The sequence below is a fragment of the Alligator mississippiensis genome, chromosome 1 (assembly GCF_030867095.1).
Source record: "Alligator mississippiensis isolate rAllMis1 chromosome 1, rAllMis1, whole genome shotgun sequence".
Classification (NCBI taxonomy): Eukaryota; Metazoa; Chordata; order Crocodylia; family Alligatoridae; genus Alligator; species Alligator mississippiensis.
In genome coordinates, this window is record NC_081824.1 from 131,108,218 (window position 1) to 131,126,069 (window position 17,852).

The 17,852-nt window shown below is 41.9% G+C and overlaps 1 protein-coding gene across 3 annotated transcripts in view; it reads right to left on the reverse strand.

Annotated features, from left to right (window-relative positions):
- SYNE1 (spectrin repeat containing nuclear envelope protein 1) overlaps window positions 1–17,852 on the reverse strand; it is a 535,576-nt gene that overhangs the window by 255,212 nt on the left and 262,512 nt on the right. For all 3 annotated transcript variants that reach the window (XM_059714126.1, XM_059714134.1, XM_059714130.1), the window contains 9 exons: window positions 17,363–17,545; window positions 15,024–15,125; window positions 12,358–12,561; window positions 10,020–10,227; window positions 9,341–9,453; window positions 6,780–6,985; window positions 3,441–3,596; window positions 781–1,072; window positions 198–370 (listed from right to left, as the gene is read on the reverse strand). In XM_059714126.1, the coding sequence (XP_059570109.1) occupies window positions 198–370; window positions 781–1,072; window positions 3,441–3,596; window positions 6,780–6,985; window positions 9,341–9,453; window positions 10,020–10,227; window positions 12,358–12,561; window positions 15,024–15,125; window positions 17,363–17,545 (1,637 nt within the window). The remainder of the gene's footprint in view (window positions 1–197; window positions 371–780; window positions 1,073–3,440; window positions 3,597–6,779; window positions 6,986–9,340; window positions 9,454–10,019; window positions 10,228–12,357; window positions 12,562–15,023; window positions 15,126–17,362; window positions 17,546–17,852) is intronic.

Genomic DNA, 17,852 nt, shown 5'->3' on the forward strand with positions numbered 1-17,852 from the left:
TAATTCCATTTCATTATGAGTCAGACTCTGGCACTATTATATGCTTTGAACAGCACCTATGTCCTCAAGCAGTTGTAATGAAACAAAGGAATTACATGCAGTGCAAAGTATTAATTGCTGCATTCATTACATGCAGTGCAAGGTATTCACGGCAGAGAATCTGGCCCTACATTTGAACAGAAGCACAGTGAATTTACCTCTGCAAGCTGACTGAGTTGCTGATGATATCATTCCATACATCCTTCAGTTTTTGTAACTGGGTCTGTATCACTTTCTGCCCTTCCTCATTACTGCTTCTAAGAGCTTGTTCACCTTTGCCAATGGCCATGTTCAATTTCACTTCACCTTCACCTTTCATTAAAAGGATCTCCTGTGAGATAAAGAAGAATAAATGCATCAAATCCAACCAGCCAGCAGATGTAAATGGAACTCCAAATGTGACTCTCTCAGCAGCATTCAACATTTCCATTTAGCTTATATATTCCTGGTAGACCATGCCCCTCTGCATCCCTTGTTAACCTGGGCCACCATTTCTTAAAAATGCCTATTGATTTCTATGAGTAAATATTGTAGCAACAAATTATATAGCTGAATAAGTGTAGTATTACATGGAGCATCCTAAGTCATACATACTACCCCTTTCTCAACAACTAATGAATGGGTCAAGCACCCAAGATGTACAACTGTTAAAGGGAAAAAATTACTTCTCAGTGTCCATGAATTTAACTCTCAAGCAATTTTAATTCCTGAAGTGATAGCTCTGGCACTGAAGTGGTTTACCTGAATTTGATTCAGTCGTGTCTCTAACATGGCTTTGCTGCCAAAGGTGCTTTCTGCAGAAACCAGTCTCTCTTGGACACTTTTCACCCAGGACCACATGCTCTGCAGTGCTTCTTCCAAGGCTTGATGCTCCTGGAGTGCAACCTGAGAGGTTCGCAACTTTTCCTTGACAGTTTTGACTAGGTTTTGATAGCTGGTAAATTGTTGAGAAGCTAGACGTACTTCCTGCCCAGCACCTTGTCCACCTTCACTTAAAGCCTGTGCTCTCTGGGAAAGTTTATCAAAAGATTCTCTAAAAGAAAGAGTTGGGATTGAAAATTAATGTTAGAAAATACCTGATTTATTGTTGTCACAGGGAAGAGGGGAAGTAATTAAAACTACCAACATCATCAAGTATAGCTTCAGTCAACTTTGGTTACAGCACGTTACATGAGCAAAGCAAACTGAAACATGATCTCAGCAGTCTATATTGATTTTAAGTAACAGAAGCATCTTAGCTCCATTCTTTTAACAACAGCTGGTTGACCTGTAGTAATCAAAATGAGACATTCAGCACATTCCAACTGAAACCTAGTTGTATTCTACTTTTACATTGCATGACATCCAGCAATTGCTAGGTTTGCTGATTCTCTCATTAGCTAGGGACAGAAGTTACACATAACCTGGTTTAAATCACCAGAACCTGATTTAAACCTGTAACAGAACAAAAGTTCAGTGCATATAAGCCAGTTTCAAAATGGCTGAAACCGGTTAAAGATGAACCCAGTTGGATGTTGTTTCAGACTTAACTGATTTGGGTCAAACTGGTTTATGCAATGTCTGTCCCAGACCCCTTCCTGATTTAAGTTAAACCAGACTCCCCCAGCATCCTGGCATGCTCTCTGGGCTGGGCAGGGCTCTCTGCTCCAGGCAGCAGAGCTGGCTCTGCCCCTCTGCTCCCTGGCCAGTACTCTGGCAGAGACTGCAGGCACAGTAGGGTTTGCCTGGCTTCCCCCTGCCCTACCTTACCCCTGCTGCTCAAGCAGGAATCTCCCCCTCCCTCCCATCTCCTACAGCACGGACCCTAGTCATGTGGTATGCTAGCTAATGCTGAGAGGTCTGTATGCGTCCCCAATTTCACTGGGACGGGCAGACAGAACAGTGAGCGCTTAGAGCTTTCTGGAGCTTATCAACAGGTCAGCTGGTCCCATTTGTCCCAGACCCCTTCCTAGTTCAAGTTAAATCAGGTTCCCAGCATCCCAGCATGCTTTGCAGCCCTGGGCTGAGCTGTGCTGTCTGCTCCAGAGAGCAGGGTTGGCTCTGCCCCTATGCTCCCTAGCTGGCTCACTGGCCACCCCCACCCAACCCAGGCTGAGGTCTGGGGCCAGAAAGGGGGATTAAACACCTCTTCCCCTGCTCAAATTTATTGCTGGCTATGACTGTGGACTACAAATCCCAGAGGCACCTGGAAGCAGGAAGAGGAAGTGATGAGCAACCATGCAGAGTCCTTCTGCTGTGAGTCTGGACTGCAAATCCCAGAGACCTCAGGGGCATCAGGAAGAGGAAGTGAACACACAGCCCATGCTGGCTATTTGCCAGAGTCATGCTCAAGCCTACCTATGGCTTCTGTCCTGAGCCACTGCAGACATGTGGCTGTATTTTCTGAATCAAAGGTAAGTGTTTGTCCAGTTGTTTTTCACTTTAATCTCTGCAGTTTAAACTAACCTGCAAAGGCTGAATTGATTCAGCCTCAGGCTTTTTGACTGTCTGTACTTACTCAGTGTGCAATTTCTTTTATATGCTTACCATCCTATCCTTAATACATTTAGCTTTGCAATATCCATGTAAGGTAGGGAAGTATCATCATCCCCATCCTCTTTTTAGAGATGGGGAACCAAGGTTCAGAGAACTGAAGCAATTTGTCCAAAGTCACACAGTACATAGGCATCAGAATAGCTTAGTTTTCCAAGTTCTTGGCTAGTGCCCTAACCACCAGACCACCCTTTTATTCTTGCACGCTGCAGAAGTCATGAGAGACAAAACCTTGCTTAAAGCAGTACCAGGGAGATAGTTAGGGTAAGTGCCATTTTTTTTAATACTGTGAGGTTTAGCAATCCAATTGAATAATATTTTTCTTTGGTTCTGTTTTTTTCTGAAACAGTTATATAAAGTATTTGCACAACTATGGATATGGCAATTACCTCATCCTCTATTACCTAGCTTCTCGTTCCAAGGGAGTTTCATAGTTGATAGATACCATGAAGTCAGTACGTGACAGGTTTTCATGTGCATGAAAGTGCCAGCAATCCTAACAAAACTAGATATCATGATATAACAGGTAAAGACAAGAAAGCAAACTTTCAATGAAGAATGCCATTCCTCCACTTAAAAATATTGCTAGAGCTGAGGTTAACTGTGCTGTAGTACTCTGAAGCCCACCTTTAACTACAAAATAAGATGTTTCTGAGTCAAAATTAAAATCCAAATTGCCTTAAAGTTTGGAGCTATTTTGGTGGAGGTTCTTGTAAATAGTTCCTTTCGCACAGTACAGCCCCCCTCTTCCCCTCCCAGCCCACCTCTCTCATATGCATACGTAGTCTACCCAGATGTTTTAATTTCACTGTAGTTGTAGGAAGGAGTAACAAACTCTAGTAAAATGACAGTGGCAAGTGTTATTGTACCTTGCAACCAGCAGTTCTTCCAGAAACATTTCCACTTTCTGCACCTCATTTTTCTTCTCAGGAATGTGCTGTTTGTCCTCTCCTAAAGCTTCTGTGTTTATTCTTTCTTCCATTTCATGGATCCACAGGCTCAATTTCTTGTGCTGATCCTCAAAACTACAAAGCAAAGTATACTATTAATAGTAATTCGTCAGTACGTAAAGTCAATAATGGCTTCATCCAATATAACTGAAATGACTACCGATCTAAAATATTCTGCAATGCTCTAAAAAAAAGTTGGGCAAGAACATGGGAACTGTGGGGGAAAAAAGCTTCCAAAATTTAAAGGAACAGTACTTATATTTATTACTATATTCAGTAATAATAAGAAAATTAAGAGAAAGTTGTTTTCTCCCAAATTCTGTTTCAATTAACATTTGTTTAAATCCATATTTAGTTAAAAAAAAACTGCTTCACCTGTTTTGTTAAGTCATACTTCTAATAGAAGTTAATTAAAGTTTTTGAATACTCAGCACTTCTGAAAAAAAAACGCCATGGATTTAGGAATCTAACTTTAACTCCTATTTTTTTTAAACTCTTAGGATACCTATATACATGCTCAGGGAGGGGAAGAGAAGAAGCAGATATTTTAATTAGAGTGGTTCCTGAACAACGGCTCTAATTAAAATGACTCACTGTCATGTGTATTAAGTCTCCGTGCATTTACAAATGGCTGTGGGATGTTTTATCCAAAGCTCATTCAATGAGGTTTAAAGCACACCCGTGGCCATTTTGAAATGTGGAGGTGCTTAATACACGTGATGGTGAGGCAATGCTGGAGCTTAATCGAGTCTGCTCCAATGTGTTCTAATTAGGACATGAACAAGCACATCTATAGGTACCCTTACCATCAGTTCCCATTAGTATACCCAATATTGCTGTTTATCCAACCACCCACTAATGTTACAATAAATTGTTTCATCTTTCCTTCCCATTAAATTTTATTTTAAAATCCAATCACATTTAAAAAAAAATATCCAAAAGGAACTATCTAGTATATAGTACAATATAAGAATACTTGCATTTCATTTAGTAGTAAAAATATTATGGGCTAAAGAATACTTTGAGTGTTCCTTCCCAGAATTATCAGGTGATCTTTCAAACTTATTTCCTTTTATTATCCTGTATGGATAAGCAAGTAGATCATCTGATGGTCTGGACCCAGGGAGAGCCCTCCAAGAAATCTTGATCTGCACTTGCAGTTGGGAAAGCTGTAGGTAGTGTTAGATGGAAGGCACACCATCATAACACCCCAGAAGCAATCTTGGAAAGGTTGATGTAAGCTCCTCCTCGCCTTGGAATTACACTTGCATTCATGACAGACCTAGCTGTTGGTTCAAGATTCTGTGATACACACACACAGGCTCCAGACTCCTGTGATATGATGAGATCATCGTCATTCTTGTTTCAAAAGCATTTTTCCTGTCCAAAACCCCCTTCTGAAGAGTGTTTCTATGGGAGCAGGCCTATAGTTATTACTCCACTAATTAGAAACAATCTCAAATGATCATGTTCATCTTCATATGGGCAGAGAGAAATAGGATGCAATTTAATAAAGATAAATGTAAGGTACTCCACCTGGGAAGGAAGAACCCCCAGCATAACTATAGGTTGGGGAGTGTCCTTCTCAGCAGCTTGGAAGCAGAGGGATCTTGGAGTCATAACTGACTCCAAGATGAACATGAGCCAGCAGTGTAACGAGGCCATCAACAAGGCCAATCACACCATGTCGTGCATTAGCAGGTACATGACTAGTAGAACAAAGGAGGTGATGCTCCCTCTCTATGCGGCACTGGTCAGGCTGCAGTTGGAGTACTGTGTCCAGTTTTCGGCGCCGCACTTCAAGAGGGACGCGGGAAATCTTGAGAGGGTTCAGAGGAGGGCCACTTGCATGATTATTGGCCTTCGTGATAGACCCTACGGGGGGAGGTTGAGAGAGCTGAATCTCTTCAGCCTTCACAAGAGACGGCTGAGGGGAGATCTTGTGGCCGTCTATAAATTTATTAGGGGAGGTCAACGGGGAATAGGGGAAGCGCTGTTTACTAAGGCGCCCCAGGGAGTGACTAGGAATAACAGGTGTAAACTAGTTGAGAGTGGATTTAGGTTAGATATTAGGAAGAAATTTTTCACAGTAAGGGTGGCCAGGATCTGGGATGGGCTTCCAAGAGAGGTGGTGCTATCACCTAGCTTGGAGGTCTTCAAGAGGAGGCTAGATAGTCACCTGGCTGGGGTCATCTGACCCCTGTCCTCTTTCCTGCCAAGGGCAGGGGGCTAGACACGATGATCCATTGTGGTCCCTTCTGACTCTACAATCTATAAATCTATAGTTTGGATCATCTTGTAGCATGAACTGAACTAATGCAGCTGATGTTAACATAGAGTGTAATAATAGTGAAATATAACCATGTTAATCTTGTCCTGTAAGCAACCTGAAAACTCCATTTTGTATCCTTCTGTTTGACATAAGTGAATGAACTCTGCATAGCCTTTATGTACAAGTGTGTGTAAAAGGGTGAATGGTGAGAGGCATAGAGACGGGAGAAAAAGATTTAACCATATGTAAGTTACCAGTCAGTAAACTAATTAATGAATGGCTGAAGAATCCCTTTTAGGCATAGGGCACAAAGAAGATAATGGGGAGAAGGAATGCACCCATTCTGGCACACGCGCAGCAAAAACACTCCAAGGCTAAGATAAGTTGAAAACAAAAGAAGAACAACCACAACAACTGAAGCTGGGTATGGAAAAACCCCAAAGCACTGAAACAAAGGATGCCAATCCCTATAAAAGAACACTCTGAAAATGCCAAGTTGAGTGAGTCTCTTTCTCTACTGCTGTTTCATTGGAGCACAGATGCATCTATTCACCCCACTCCAGCTGTTATCTTCAAATATGCTATCTTCAAATCATCATAATCTACTCAATAAGCCCAGGTTGGCCATCCTGGGCTGATAATGAGCAACTATTGCTGGTAACTATATCTGGTGTATGTGTGGATGAAATGGTTGTTTAGTGTACGTGTATGCCTGTGTATAATGATGTATATAATGATTTGTGTGTGTGTATATGAATGGTGTGCCCGAACCTCTATGCCTAACTCGTGATCAATAAACATGGCACCTTGCCTTATCCCCCTTTATAAAGTCTGGCTCATAATTTGAGCAATTAGCAATTTGTGTAACAACCTTCTCTATTTCAAATGATTACCTTCATAGTTTGGCATTCAGTTGCAATGTCCTAATTCCAAGCCACTTTATAATAAAATTCTGCACTGAAACTAGTCCTGTTGAAATAACCCACCTTCCCAGTTCTGAAGCACAGTTTTCTAAAGCCTGTTTATCTTTCAGGCACAGCTTCAGAAAGTCCTGGAAGTCCTTGTTGGACTGTGCTATCTGCTCCTGGATACGGCTCGCTACTGGTTTGGGTAAGTAATCACACAAATTTTCTCCTTCCTTGGAGGCAGCATCCAGCTTATTCTGTCCATCACTAACAGAGTTCAGCACTTTCTGTGTGAAGAAACAATACAAGCAAAAGTTTAAATAGGCAGGATTTACAAGCTAAGCAGAAACAGTGATGTTAAGAATAGCCACTTCTCCAGCGAGGCCAGAACTAATGCTCAGCTATGGAATTGACTAGACCATTTAATGAAATTTCATTATAGAGTACGTGCATAATTCCTATCCATTTCTAATGAATTCATATCACTCTTTCATCAGGAAGAGTGGGTGTTGGCAAACCGTAGTCCAGTTGTTGCATTTTTCATGCTTTTCCCATAAGCATGGATCTCCAGAATTCAAGCTGGAAGTGCATGGAATGGCAGCTTCTTTAATCTTGGAGTTTTCCCCATGCTCCTGCTGCCACTTGTGCGGGCCGGGCCCCGATCCCGCCGCCAAGTGCGAGTCGGGGGGGGGGCGCGATCCGCGGCCCGTCTTTTGCGCACGCGGACTGTGGCCAGCAGCCCAGGCACGCGGGGTCGGAGAAAACCGGTGGCGAGCTAGAATTAGTCACAAACGCGTAGTGGTTGATTGAAAAGATTGTTTACTTACACCCAAAGATGGTAGTGGTGTAGGCTGGACAGGTTTCCAGGCGCAGCTCCGCTTAAGTCCTCGCTAGAGGACTATGACAAATTCGGTTGCTCCCACGGAGTTATTTAGGCTCCGCGGGTTCGGTTTGGTTCCCTGGTCCCCTGGAGTTGTTTAGGCTCCGTGGGTTCGAAAATTGGGTTTACAGGAAAGGGATACGTCTTGGATTGTGATCGGCGACGGGGAGAGGCTAGAAGTGAAAGCTCCGCGGGTTCAGTTATTAAGCTTGAGAGAGGCGCGTTGGGTCCGCAAGGGTCCGCAGCGCTTGGAGATCTTCACACAGTACGAAGTCTCCTCCTCCTGGCGAGTTCTATCTCTCTTTCCAGTTTTCTCTCTCTCCCCCTCTCTCCCTCTCCGACTTGAGCGGAAACTACCCAAGCCTTTTATATGGCTAGCAAGCCAACAGCTAGCCGCCACGTGTGCCTACATTTGGAACTGGCCAATTATGTGGCGCAAATCCAAATACAAATGGCGGGAACTCCTTTGCAACGTGCATCACTAGTATGCAAAAGAAATGCACCCTGCAAAGAAGCTGTAATTTGGCAGGAAATCCCCCGTTGCACCAGAGTTCTCTCCCGCAGCAGAGAACTCTATCGTGCAAAGAAAGCTACAGTCGGCGGGAAAATAATTTAGCAGTGCCGAAGCACACACAAACAAAAAACCACAACTTTGGGTTGTGACACCAGTGACTGGCAGAGTGGCCTGGTGGCTCACTGCTCGCAGCCTGCAATTGATGGCTGGGAGGCAAAAATCACTGAGGTAAAAACCAATCAGTGGCAGGGTGCACATGGGGGAAACTCTGAAATTAAAGAAGCCACCGCACTCTTCCAGAATGAATTCTGGGGATCCTTAGACATCAGAGGACAGATCCAAAGGGCTCCTCACATATCATTTGGTGCACACCTTGAGAATTGAATAAAGAATAGAATAGGAAAGACTAGTATGAGGATGGAAAAATAAAGTAAGGATAAATAGGAAAAGGTTTTGTACAGAATGGACACATCTACAGCTGCATATTAATGCGACACGATAAACGCTTGTGCATATCACACCACAGTTAAATGCCCTGGGTGCCATGCTTAAACGTGAGCCTGGAACTGCAGCATGTTGAGCCAAGTCAGAGCAGTCCTAGCTGACAAGTGGCCTGGGTTGGGGGTCAGTCTGCTAGCCTGGGGCGGCTCCGACCAGGCTCAATGTTTTGCAGAGAGGCTAGCTGGGGTACGAGGTTGCGCCACGGCAGGGCTAGATGGCAGGCACACCCACTGAAGCACCCTTGTGTCCCAGCAAGCCCCATCAGCATCTACACGTATATCACTGCAGAGTAAAAAGCTCCACAGCAAGATAATACTTGTATTTACAAGTTATAACCTGCTGAGGAGTTTATTAGTTTACTGTAGCCTAATAGGGCTGCATGTATAGACGCTGAGACATTTACTGCAGAGCTAATTAGTGTACTCTGCAGTAAACATCTTGTGTAGATGTGCCCAGTGGGAGGAAGATGGAGAAGTAAATGATAGAGAAACCACAGAGATGAAAGAAGAGTTTTAATGGAACAAAAATCCCTGAAGTTGAAATATGATTGGTTGCCTCTTTGGACTTGGGGCAATTAAATAGAAATATAACAAAGCTCTCTTTTACAGCAACCCACCACGACCATTTGTATGTTTTCTAGATTTGTAAGATTTTTATATGAACAATTTGTCAGACTGAAGGCAAATGGCTTGCATATAAGTAACTTAAGGGAGCTAATTAAAGGAGCTTTTGTTTCGATAACTATACCTGCAAATCATGTAGCTTCATTTCTAAGGCTTTGCTGTCTCCAGACCTATCAGATGAGTCTTTTACTGCCACCTTCATACCCGAAAACCAGTCCTGAAATTCTTGCATAGTATCTTTTAAAAGAAACAGAGGATTGAAACTATTTCCAAGAAAAGTCATTATACCTTTATATAATCCAAGACACCGGTTATATAGATATCTTACATGCTTTATTCATCTTTCATTAGTGATCTAGGGCCTGTTCGGACTAAAGGAGAGGCTCTCTTTGACTGCATTGGGCTTTGCATAAGGCACTGTAACACCATGACAGAATAATTATGGCTTCTGAGTGCTATACAGTGATGTGTTATAACAAGAAAAAATGTAATGGGACTTAATGCAATTAAGAGAAAAGAAACTCAGATTTGAAGCTTTCATCAGAAGGAAGACGAAACTGGTAGTCCTGTCATGAACAGTGACTATTAATTTTTTTTTCCTTCTTGTTTAACATTTTTGTTTGCAGCTTGGTGAAATAAACCTTTCGTAACAGTGCTTCAAATGAAAGACTTTATATAAAAATAAATCAGCACTGTAAATTATGTCATTGGAAACTTTTAATTGACATTCTCTGGCAGTCTCTTCATGGGTCTGATTCATGGCTGTGGTTTAATGGCTTATATTAGCAAGAATGAAGACTTACCAAGGAAATGTTTTTCCAAAAAGTCCTGCATGTTAGCCTGTGTTCTGGAGCATAGTTGGCTTACAGCTTCATACTTCTTTATCAGTGAAGTGACAGTGCCACCCAGAGTCTCCAATTCTACTGAGTGGTATTTACGGCATAAGCTGTTGAGGTTCTCTCGGGTTGAATCAATGCTGCTTTGCTGTAGTTGAAGCTCTTTCTGAGTGTCCTAAAACATAAAATTATATTATAAAAGCAACATATCTAAAGTAACAAACGATATCTCTCTTCCCTCAAACAATCCTGCACTTTCATTCGGTGAAGCTTGTGAGATTGCTCTGGAGCAAGGATTTTGTGATATCCTGGAGTTAGTCAAGAAATAGGGAAGTAGAGCATATGCTTTCCTGAAACTTTTCAACTCAGATGGATCCTTGAGATGGTGCAATCAACAAAGAAAAATGGATTTTTCAGCAAATAACACTGTGGGGGGGGGGTTTATGCAAGTAAATTACTTTACAAAGCATGGCTGAAATGCCTATTTTCAGCACAAAATAAGAGTACATTCAAGGTACACTGGAATACTGACATGTGTTGGGAGTCTGAAGCAGGACAGTGATCTATACCTTGGCTTTGTCCCTTGGCCTAGGGACAGACATTACACAGAAACTGATTTGAGTGATCAGAAACTGGTTTAAACCTGTAACAGAACAGATATTCAGTACACATAAACCAGTCTGAAAATGGCTGAATTAAGTTTGAGATAAACCTGGTTGAATGTAATATCACACTTAACTGATTTGGTCAAACAATGTCTGTCCCAGACCCCTTCCTGGTTTAAGTTAAATCAGAGGCCTCCAGCATCCCACATGCTTTGCAGCTCTGGGTGGGGCTCTGCTCTCTGCTCCAGGCCAGCAGGGCTGGCCCCTCCCACCTACTCCCTGGCTGCAGCTCTGGCAGAGACTGCAGGTACAGTAGTGTCTGCCTGGCTTTCTCCTGCTCACTCCCCTCCCCCATCACCACTCCCTGCTCAAGCAGGGATTCCCCCCTCCCCTCTGCCTTACACAGACATCTAGCAGCATTAGCTAGCATACCACATGCTGGCTATGGTCCGTGCTGTGGGAGACAGGACAAAGGCAGACAGGACAGTGTCAGCTTAGGGCTTTTTGGAACTAATCAACAGGTAGGTGGTAATGTCCTTCTGTTCCTTCCTTGGAAAAAGCTGTTTAAAAAAAGCTTAAACTAATGAGAGAGGTTTTGTTTTGCTGATGGGCTGATAACACTGTGGCTTTATCAGCCCCCTGATGGTTTGCAGCTCTGTTAGATTTGCGGACAGGGAGAGGAAGATTGAAAAGCTCAGTATCACCAACAAATGCATGCACTGCACTCTGCCCCTCCCAACATTTGCCTCAGAACACTAGCCAGGGTCTGGCAACATTTCTGTCCCTTGAGCAGGGAAAAGCCAAAGACAGTGTAGGCTAGGATGGGAACTTAAACCCCTCCTTAATCAAAGCATCTTGCTGGGGCCTGGCCACGTCTTCACTTCTCAGCACTATGGAAGGGAAGGGAGGGCTGCTCTAGCATCCCCCAGCTTCTAGCCTGAGCCACTGTAGGCATGTGCCTGCATTTCTTTAGTCCAAATCGGATGTCTGTGCAATTACAAACCAGTTTAGCTTAGCCAGGTTAAACTAACCTGCAAATATTGAATGAATTCAGGCTCAGGATTTTTGAATGTCTGTCTCTAGCCTTGGGGAGCAGCATTCAAGACTAGATTTATAGTGAAACAAAAACAGTTTTGATTGTTTCATCGGAAATGCTTTTTATTTTCAACACAAAAACCTTCATATAGCTGTTAAAAACTTGATACAGTTGGTAGTCAGGAAAAGTTTAGTACAGAAGAGTTGCTGCACAGGAGGATTCAGAAGTATCAAGGCAGAAGATACTATTATTGTTGAGTTCAACTCAAAGCTACTAGATTTTTGATTTAACAATCTATAAAATTACCATGACTGGAAAGAGGAAAAAAGGGTCAGTAAACGTCCAATGGCCAGAAAGTTTGATGAGACAGTACTGGTTCCTCTCAGATGGAAAACTGTTGCTATTCATTTAGTTTCTTTAAAAGGCTGGCAGCACAATTAGGAAGTGTGTTATGAGAAATGCTACTCCCTGGTACAACTTCTTTGAAACTATGACATTGTATTCTTCATTGGTTTCCTGAAGTTGAACAATAGGCACTTTCTATGCTTAATTAAAACTAACGTGAATTAAAATAAATGTACTGCCACTATTTTGACTGATCAGGAGAAACTATGCTAAAATGAAACACAGAAGAGACTAAATGTAAACCTGCCTTAACACTTACCTTTACTTTCTTTAGAGACTCAGGACCCTGCTTATATGCACAGTTTAACAAGGACTCTTCTACTTCTGTGACCCAGTCTGTCATCTGATCAATAAACTTTTGTAATTGCATCTTCTGATCACTGAAATTTTTCAGGGTCTCTTTTGCTGTCTCAGACATTTCTTTCACATGCTCCAGTTTTTGCCTTAAATCTGTTTCTATAAACTAAAACCAAAATGTCATCCATTAGAACATTACGGGGAACCACTTGGCATAATGATATTACAACTGGTGGGAAACTCCTATGGGATAAGCTAAAAATGTAAAATGGGGAAGTAGTATACGCAACTCTTCATGCTCCTTTTATATGAGAAATAATAAATACTTAAAATAATCAAAAGAAAGAGGTAGATACTCAGTGAAAACCTGGCCCCCAGTGAAGCAACATCAATGGAGTCAGGATTTCACCCTAAACGAAAGGTTATCCAATTCTGGGAAAACCATACAGTTTGTCTATTCTCTCTACATATTTAGCATAAATGCGGAATGCATATTAAACACAAAACTGACTCCATGGGTGCATCTATATGAAATGTTGACTGTGGAGCTGACTAATTAGCTCCACAGTAAACATCTCAGCATCTACATGTTTGCTCCTATTAGGGCACAGAAAACTAATAAACTCCACAGCAGGGTAGTACTTGAAAATACAAGTACTACCCTGCTGTGGAGTTTAATCATGCACAGCTGTACACATGTAGACACTAACATGGCTGGCTAGGGCACGAGGGTGCTTCAGTGCTGGGGTTGTCTGCTGTCTAGCCCTGCACTGAAGCACCTCATGCCTCAGCCAGCCCCTCCACAGCATATTGAGCCTGGTCAGAGAAGCCCTGGGCTGGTAGGCTGACCCCCAATGCCCCCTGCCAATTAGGGTTTCTCCAACTGGGCACCATGTGCTGTTCGTGAATAAACTCCAGAGCTGACTACTCCTGAGTTACGTGCTTTCAGGAAAGCATTCAAATGGTGCATACAGGAGCAAAAAACTCGGGAGCAATCAGCTCTAGAGTTTATTCATGTGCACTAATTGCACATGTAGATGTGCCCCATGAGAAATAAACCAGTTTGGTGCACCATCTTACCATAACAGGGCAGGGATTAAACTGTTTTTGTGTAAGTCTGATTAAAATTGAATGTAGAAAATGAGATACGGTACCATAACTTTAACTGGTAAAATACAGAACTGTATAAGAAAAGCTAATATAGATTAGCTATGTAAATTTCATTTCTGTTAAATAAATTCAATGAATCCAATAGAATAACTGAATAATTTAGTTGAGGATTTTTTTTTTGCTTTTCTGTTCTCAGAATATCCATTGAACAAGCTAACCCTTAAAACAAATATTTTTCAAAACTAAATGTTTTGAAATCACTCAAGTAATTTATTTTAGGCTAGTTTAATAATTTTATGGATTGGGCACAAATACTTTACTAGTGAAGTAATAGTCACTATTTAAATCATGACTGTGTAATAGTCACTGTTTGAAATTTGACCTGTATTGGTCAGTAGTGATTGGTCACAAAAGTTACATGGTATGGTTTTTATCTTAGGACTGGATGAGTGCAATACATAAAGATGAAAGTCAGTAGTACTTCTCTCATTTTAGGAAGAGTGAAGGGATCATCATTTACATGATTTTAAACTATACACTTTCTAGGCCATGCCTGAGGTATCATTTCTTAAAATATTAGACTGCCATTAAGCCTCATTAGCTTGAGTTTAGATTTGGGCTCAAGGCAGAACAAGGATTCATAATTTGATTAAATTTACAGGGTCCTAGAGGTCAAAATCTCAAAAGGACTGTGCATGCCTTCAGATTTGCCAACCAGGAAGGTGGCAATCTTACAAATTCAGTCTTATCTGAATCATGTGGTATGTGGCACCACAAGCATGTCTGCAGTACCACATACCTCACAGTCAGGTGTTCTCTGTGCTACAAGGGTGCACTGCCTGTTCATGTGCTGCTCCACTTTTTTTTTTTCTTTCCATGGTTTGCTTTTTCCTGCGGGGATAAAAAACACTGAGCAGTGCATGCTCGTGTAGTGCACACCGCTGAGAAGTGGAGCTGGGCGACCAAGAGCCACACTGCAGCTGCCAGCCAGGCTCCTCCCTGCAGGATCACTGCTGCTGCAGGTCCGGGAGGCCCCCAGGTAAGGCTGCTGGGGCCAGCCCAGTGCTGGCCCCAGCCTTCCCTACCATCCCCAGGGTAACTTGCCATGTGCCAAAGTGCACATGGCATGGGCATTCCCCAGGGACAAGTAGTTTTGCTGCAAGGTGAGCCACTGCTACTTGTCCCTGGGAAATATAACGTCCATGCTCGTCTGGATGCAGCCTTTGTCTCTGCATCTGAACTGGGACCAAACCACTCAGGTTCAGTTTAGATCTATCCATTTAAATTCAGTAGTTGTGGTGCAGGTAAACCTGAGCTCTCTCTTAGTCAGCTGCCTTGCTAGCATGGCAGTCTAATTAACCCTGTTGTGAAAGGTACTTACAAGAATTAAACATATATTACTAATGTAACATATGCCACACTGAGGGAAAACTGAAGCACAGGAGAGGTACAGATACCAGAAGGATTTTCTTCCTGTTCACTTGGATGCAAATGATGTGAGCAACAGTCATATTTTACCTGAAGATCTGCAGGAGGCTCATGACTACTGGTCAATCCACTGAGTTCTGAGATTTTAGAAGTAAGCTGCTCCAACTTCTGTCCTTTGTCCTTAACTTCAGACTGTAAAATAGTATATGTTAGTCTTTATACTGATCATTACACAAAGCTTAAGGAGCTTCGGGTAGGTCCTTGGTAAATTGGAATAAAGAAAGAAAATGTAGAAATTGTTTAGGCAGTCAAACTCTATTATTCTATCAGATTCTTTGTCTCCTAAAACATATTCCACTCCTTTCCTTTTTTTATATTGAATTCAGAAAATTTCCTTTCCTTGAAAAACTCACAGACACAAAGCTAATTATAGAGTCCTAAATGTTTAATAGCTTTATTCTGTGAAAAGTGGATGAGTAAATATGGAACCTTCATTCTGTATAAGACTGGAAAAAATTACTGTGGTTGGTAGGTTCCATTTAAAGGAATGCAGAGCATAATAACAACGTGAACTTTTCTGCTTTTTATTACTGAGAACTGAGATGCTGGAAAAAATTAAACATAGGACTAAATTCTATGCTGAGGAGAAAATTGAAATAGGACTGCTGCCTTTTATTCATTGATACTTCAGGATCTCTAGTTGAATACAGACATATCAACAAGCAGGCAAGGTTCTTTGGGTAGATGTGATATCTTTTATTAGACCAACTAAATAGTTGGGGAAAGGTTCTTTGCAAGCTTTCTGGCACTAACACCCTTCTTCAGGCACTGGGAAACTGCTGCTGTTCTGTGTTCTCTAAGGTGGAAAAGAAGCTAAAGTAAACAAGAAGATGTAAAAATGCAATGAGTGGAATGGGTAGAGATGGTGGGGGGAGGGAACATGAACACTGCATGCCCCCAGTGGCTGGGGGGGGCACGGTGATGCGGCAGTAGCACTGTCGGTGGCAGGAATGTGGCAGTGGTAAGTGGAGAGCTCCCACAGGCAGCCACGGCGCTGTTGGCGGTGGGAGGGAGGGGGTGGTGAGCGCCGACCAGCGGTCAGCGACCACCCGCAGATGCCACCGGCAGCATCAGCAGCAGCCGGCAGCAATCACGGACCACCGACAAACCATCTACCCAGAGAACCTTGCCTACTTATGGTGTATTGTGCATCAAGGAGGTACAAAGCCACCTATAGCTCCTTGGACAACTGCTGTCTCTCTCAAAAAGACAAGAAAGATGCAGCATCTGCTCCTTTCGAAGCTCAACCAGCTCTGAGGGGGTGGAACAGGGCTGACCTCTGCAAAAGCCAATACTGTACGAGGAATAATCCTAGCTCTGCAAAGTCCTTCCATGTCATGAGTGCAAAGATACCTGTAATACTGAATAGCTGTGCTGTCCTAGAGCTTTGCATGCACTTGTGGGTTGGGCATGATCTACCCTAAACAGAACTAAAATGTTTAATACCTGTTTATTTAACTGTTCCATTAGGATACAGTCTCAATGGAAAGCTTTGATAGGTGAACATCAACAAAAATGTTCACTACGAACAATTTCATGATATATCCCTATATAACAAGCTTTTTATATATCTAATTGAAGATCACTATATTCTTTATTAATTCTAAAGGAAATGGAAGAGGCCTGTCCTTCAATGGATCTGCCATATATTTACAATATGGCACTATTCTCATATTATAAATGCCAATAGCATTGGACTGTTGCATTTTCACAGCTCTTCTCTGGAATATATTGTCTAGTGAACTCATCTCCTACCCAACCATCCACTTTTGTTCCTACACAAAGTAAAAAAGTTATGCACTAAGGAATCTTCTGTAAACTATAAGGCAGTGATATTACCACAGTAAGAAAGAACTACTGAATTTCAATGCTGGATATGCCACCTGCTGTACAACTAAGGCATGTCACTATTAAAATAAAGAAATGTAACCCAGGTGCACAGAGATTAACATGAAGTCAGACCTGCAAGAAGCAAAATGTTGCAAGGAATTGACTGCCAAATAGTTATAGGGTACTCCTAAAACAATTTATGAATGCATGCAGAAAGAGGATGCGCTAATTTTACTGCTGTAATAAAATCAGTGCAACTATTGTGGGACAAATGGAGCTTAAGATCACAATGTGTTAAGCCTGTGGGAGAAAGACCGCTTCAGAAAAGGGTGGAGTATATATGAGATTATTAAGAGTCTCCCACATGGGTTGATATTATTGGATGATTGTGTGACTGGATGCAAGCTAAAAGATTATCAACTGATATATCTCAATACAGTTTCACTTACTTCAGTAGAGATCTACTTATTATTTACACAAAATGCATGCCTGGGAAAGAGAATTTCAGACATTTGTATCACTGATTTACTTGTAAGCACCTGGAATTCTTTCAGAAAATCCTCCATTCTCTGGCTGCTGCTCAAGTTGCTGATGCCTTCATTAAACTGAGACACAGATTTATTGTACCACCCATCAATTTCATCTGCAGTTGTGATGATATCATCCCATAGTGACCCACTTACACCCAATCTCTCTGTATTCTCTTCAATCCTCTCTGACACCTGTTGAAGACGGAAGACATTGCAACTTTTAATAAATGAATTACACATTTCTTGATGATGAAACCAATTGCAAGGAAAGGATATCAAAAACTGCTAGCAAATATAAGCAAAATAATTGTGAAATGGTAATATTCCCTTGAATTAATTGTTAGGGTTGATCAGGATTCTTAGTTTACAAACAAGGACACACTCAGAATAGCAGAACTTACATCATATACATGTTAGATTTATGTACTATAAAACTGACAAAAGTAGTATATACTAATGTCTAAGCATTTGTACGCATTTGACGTGGAAAGAGTGGCAA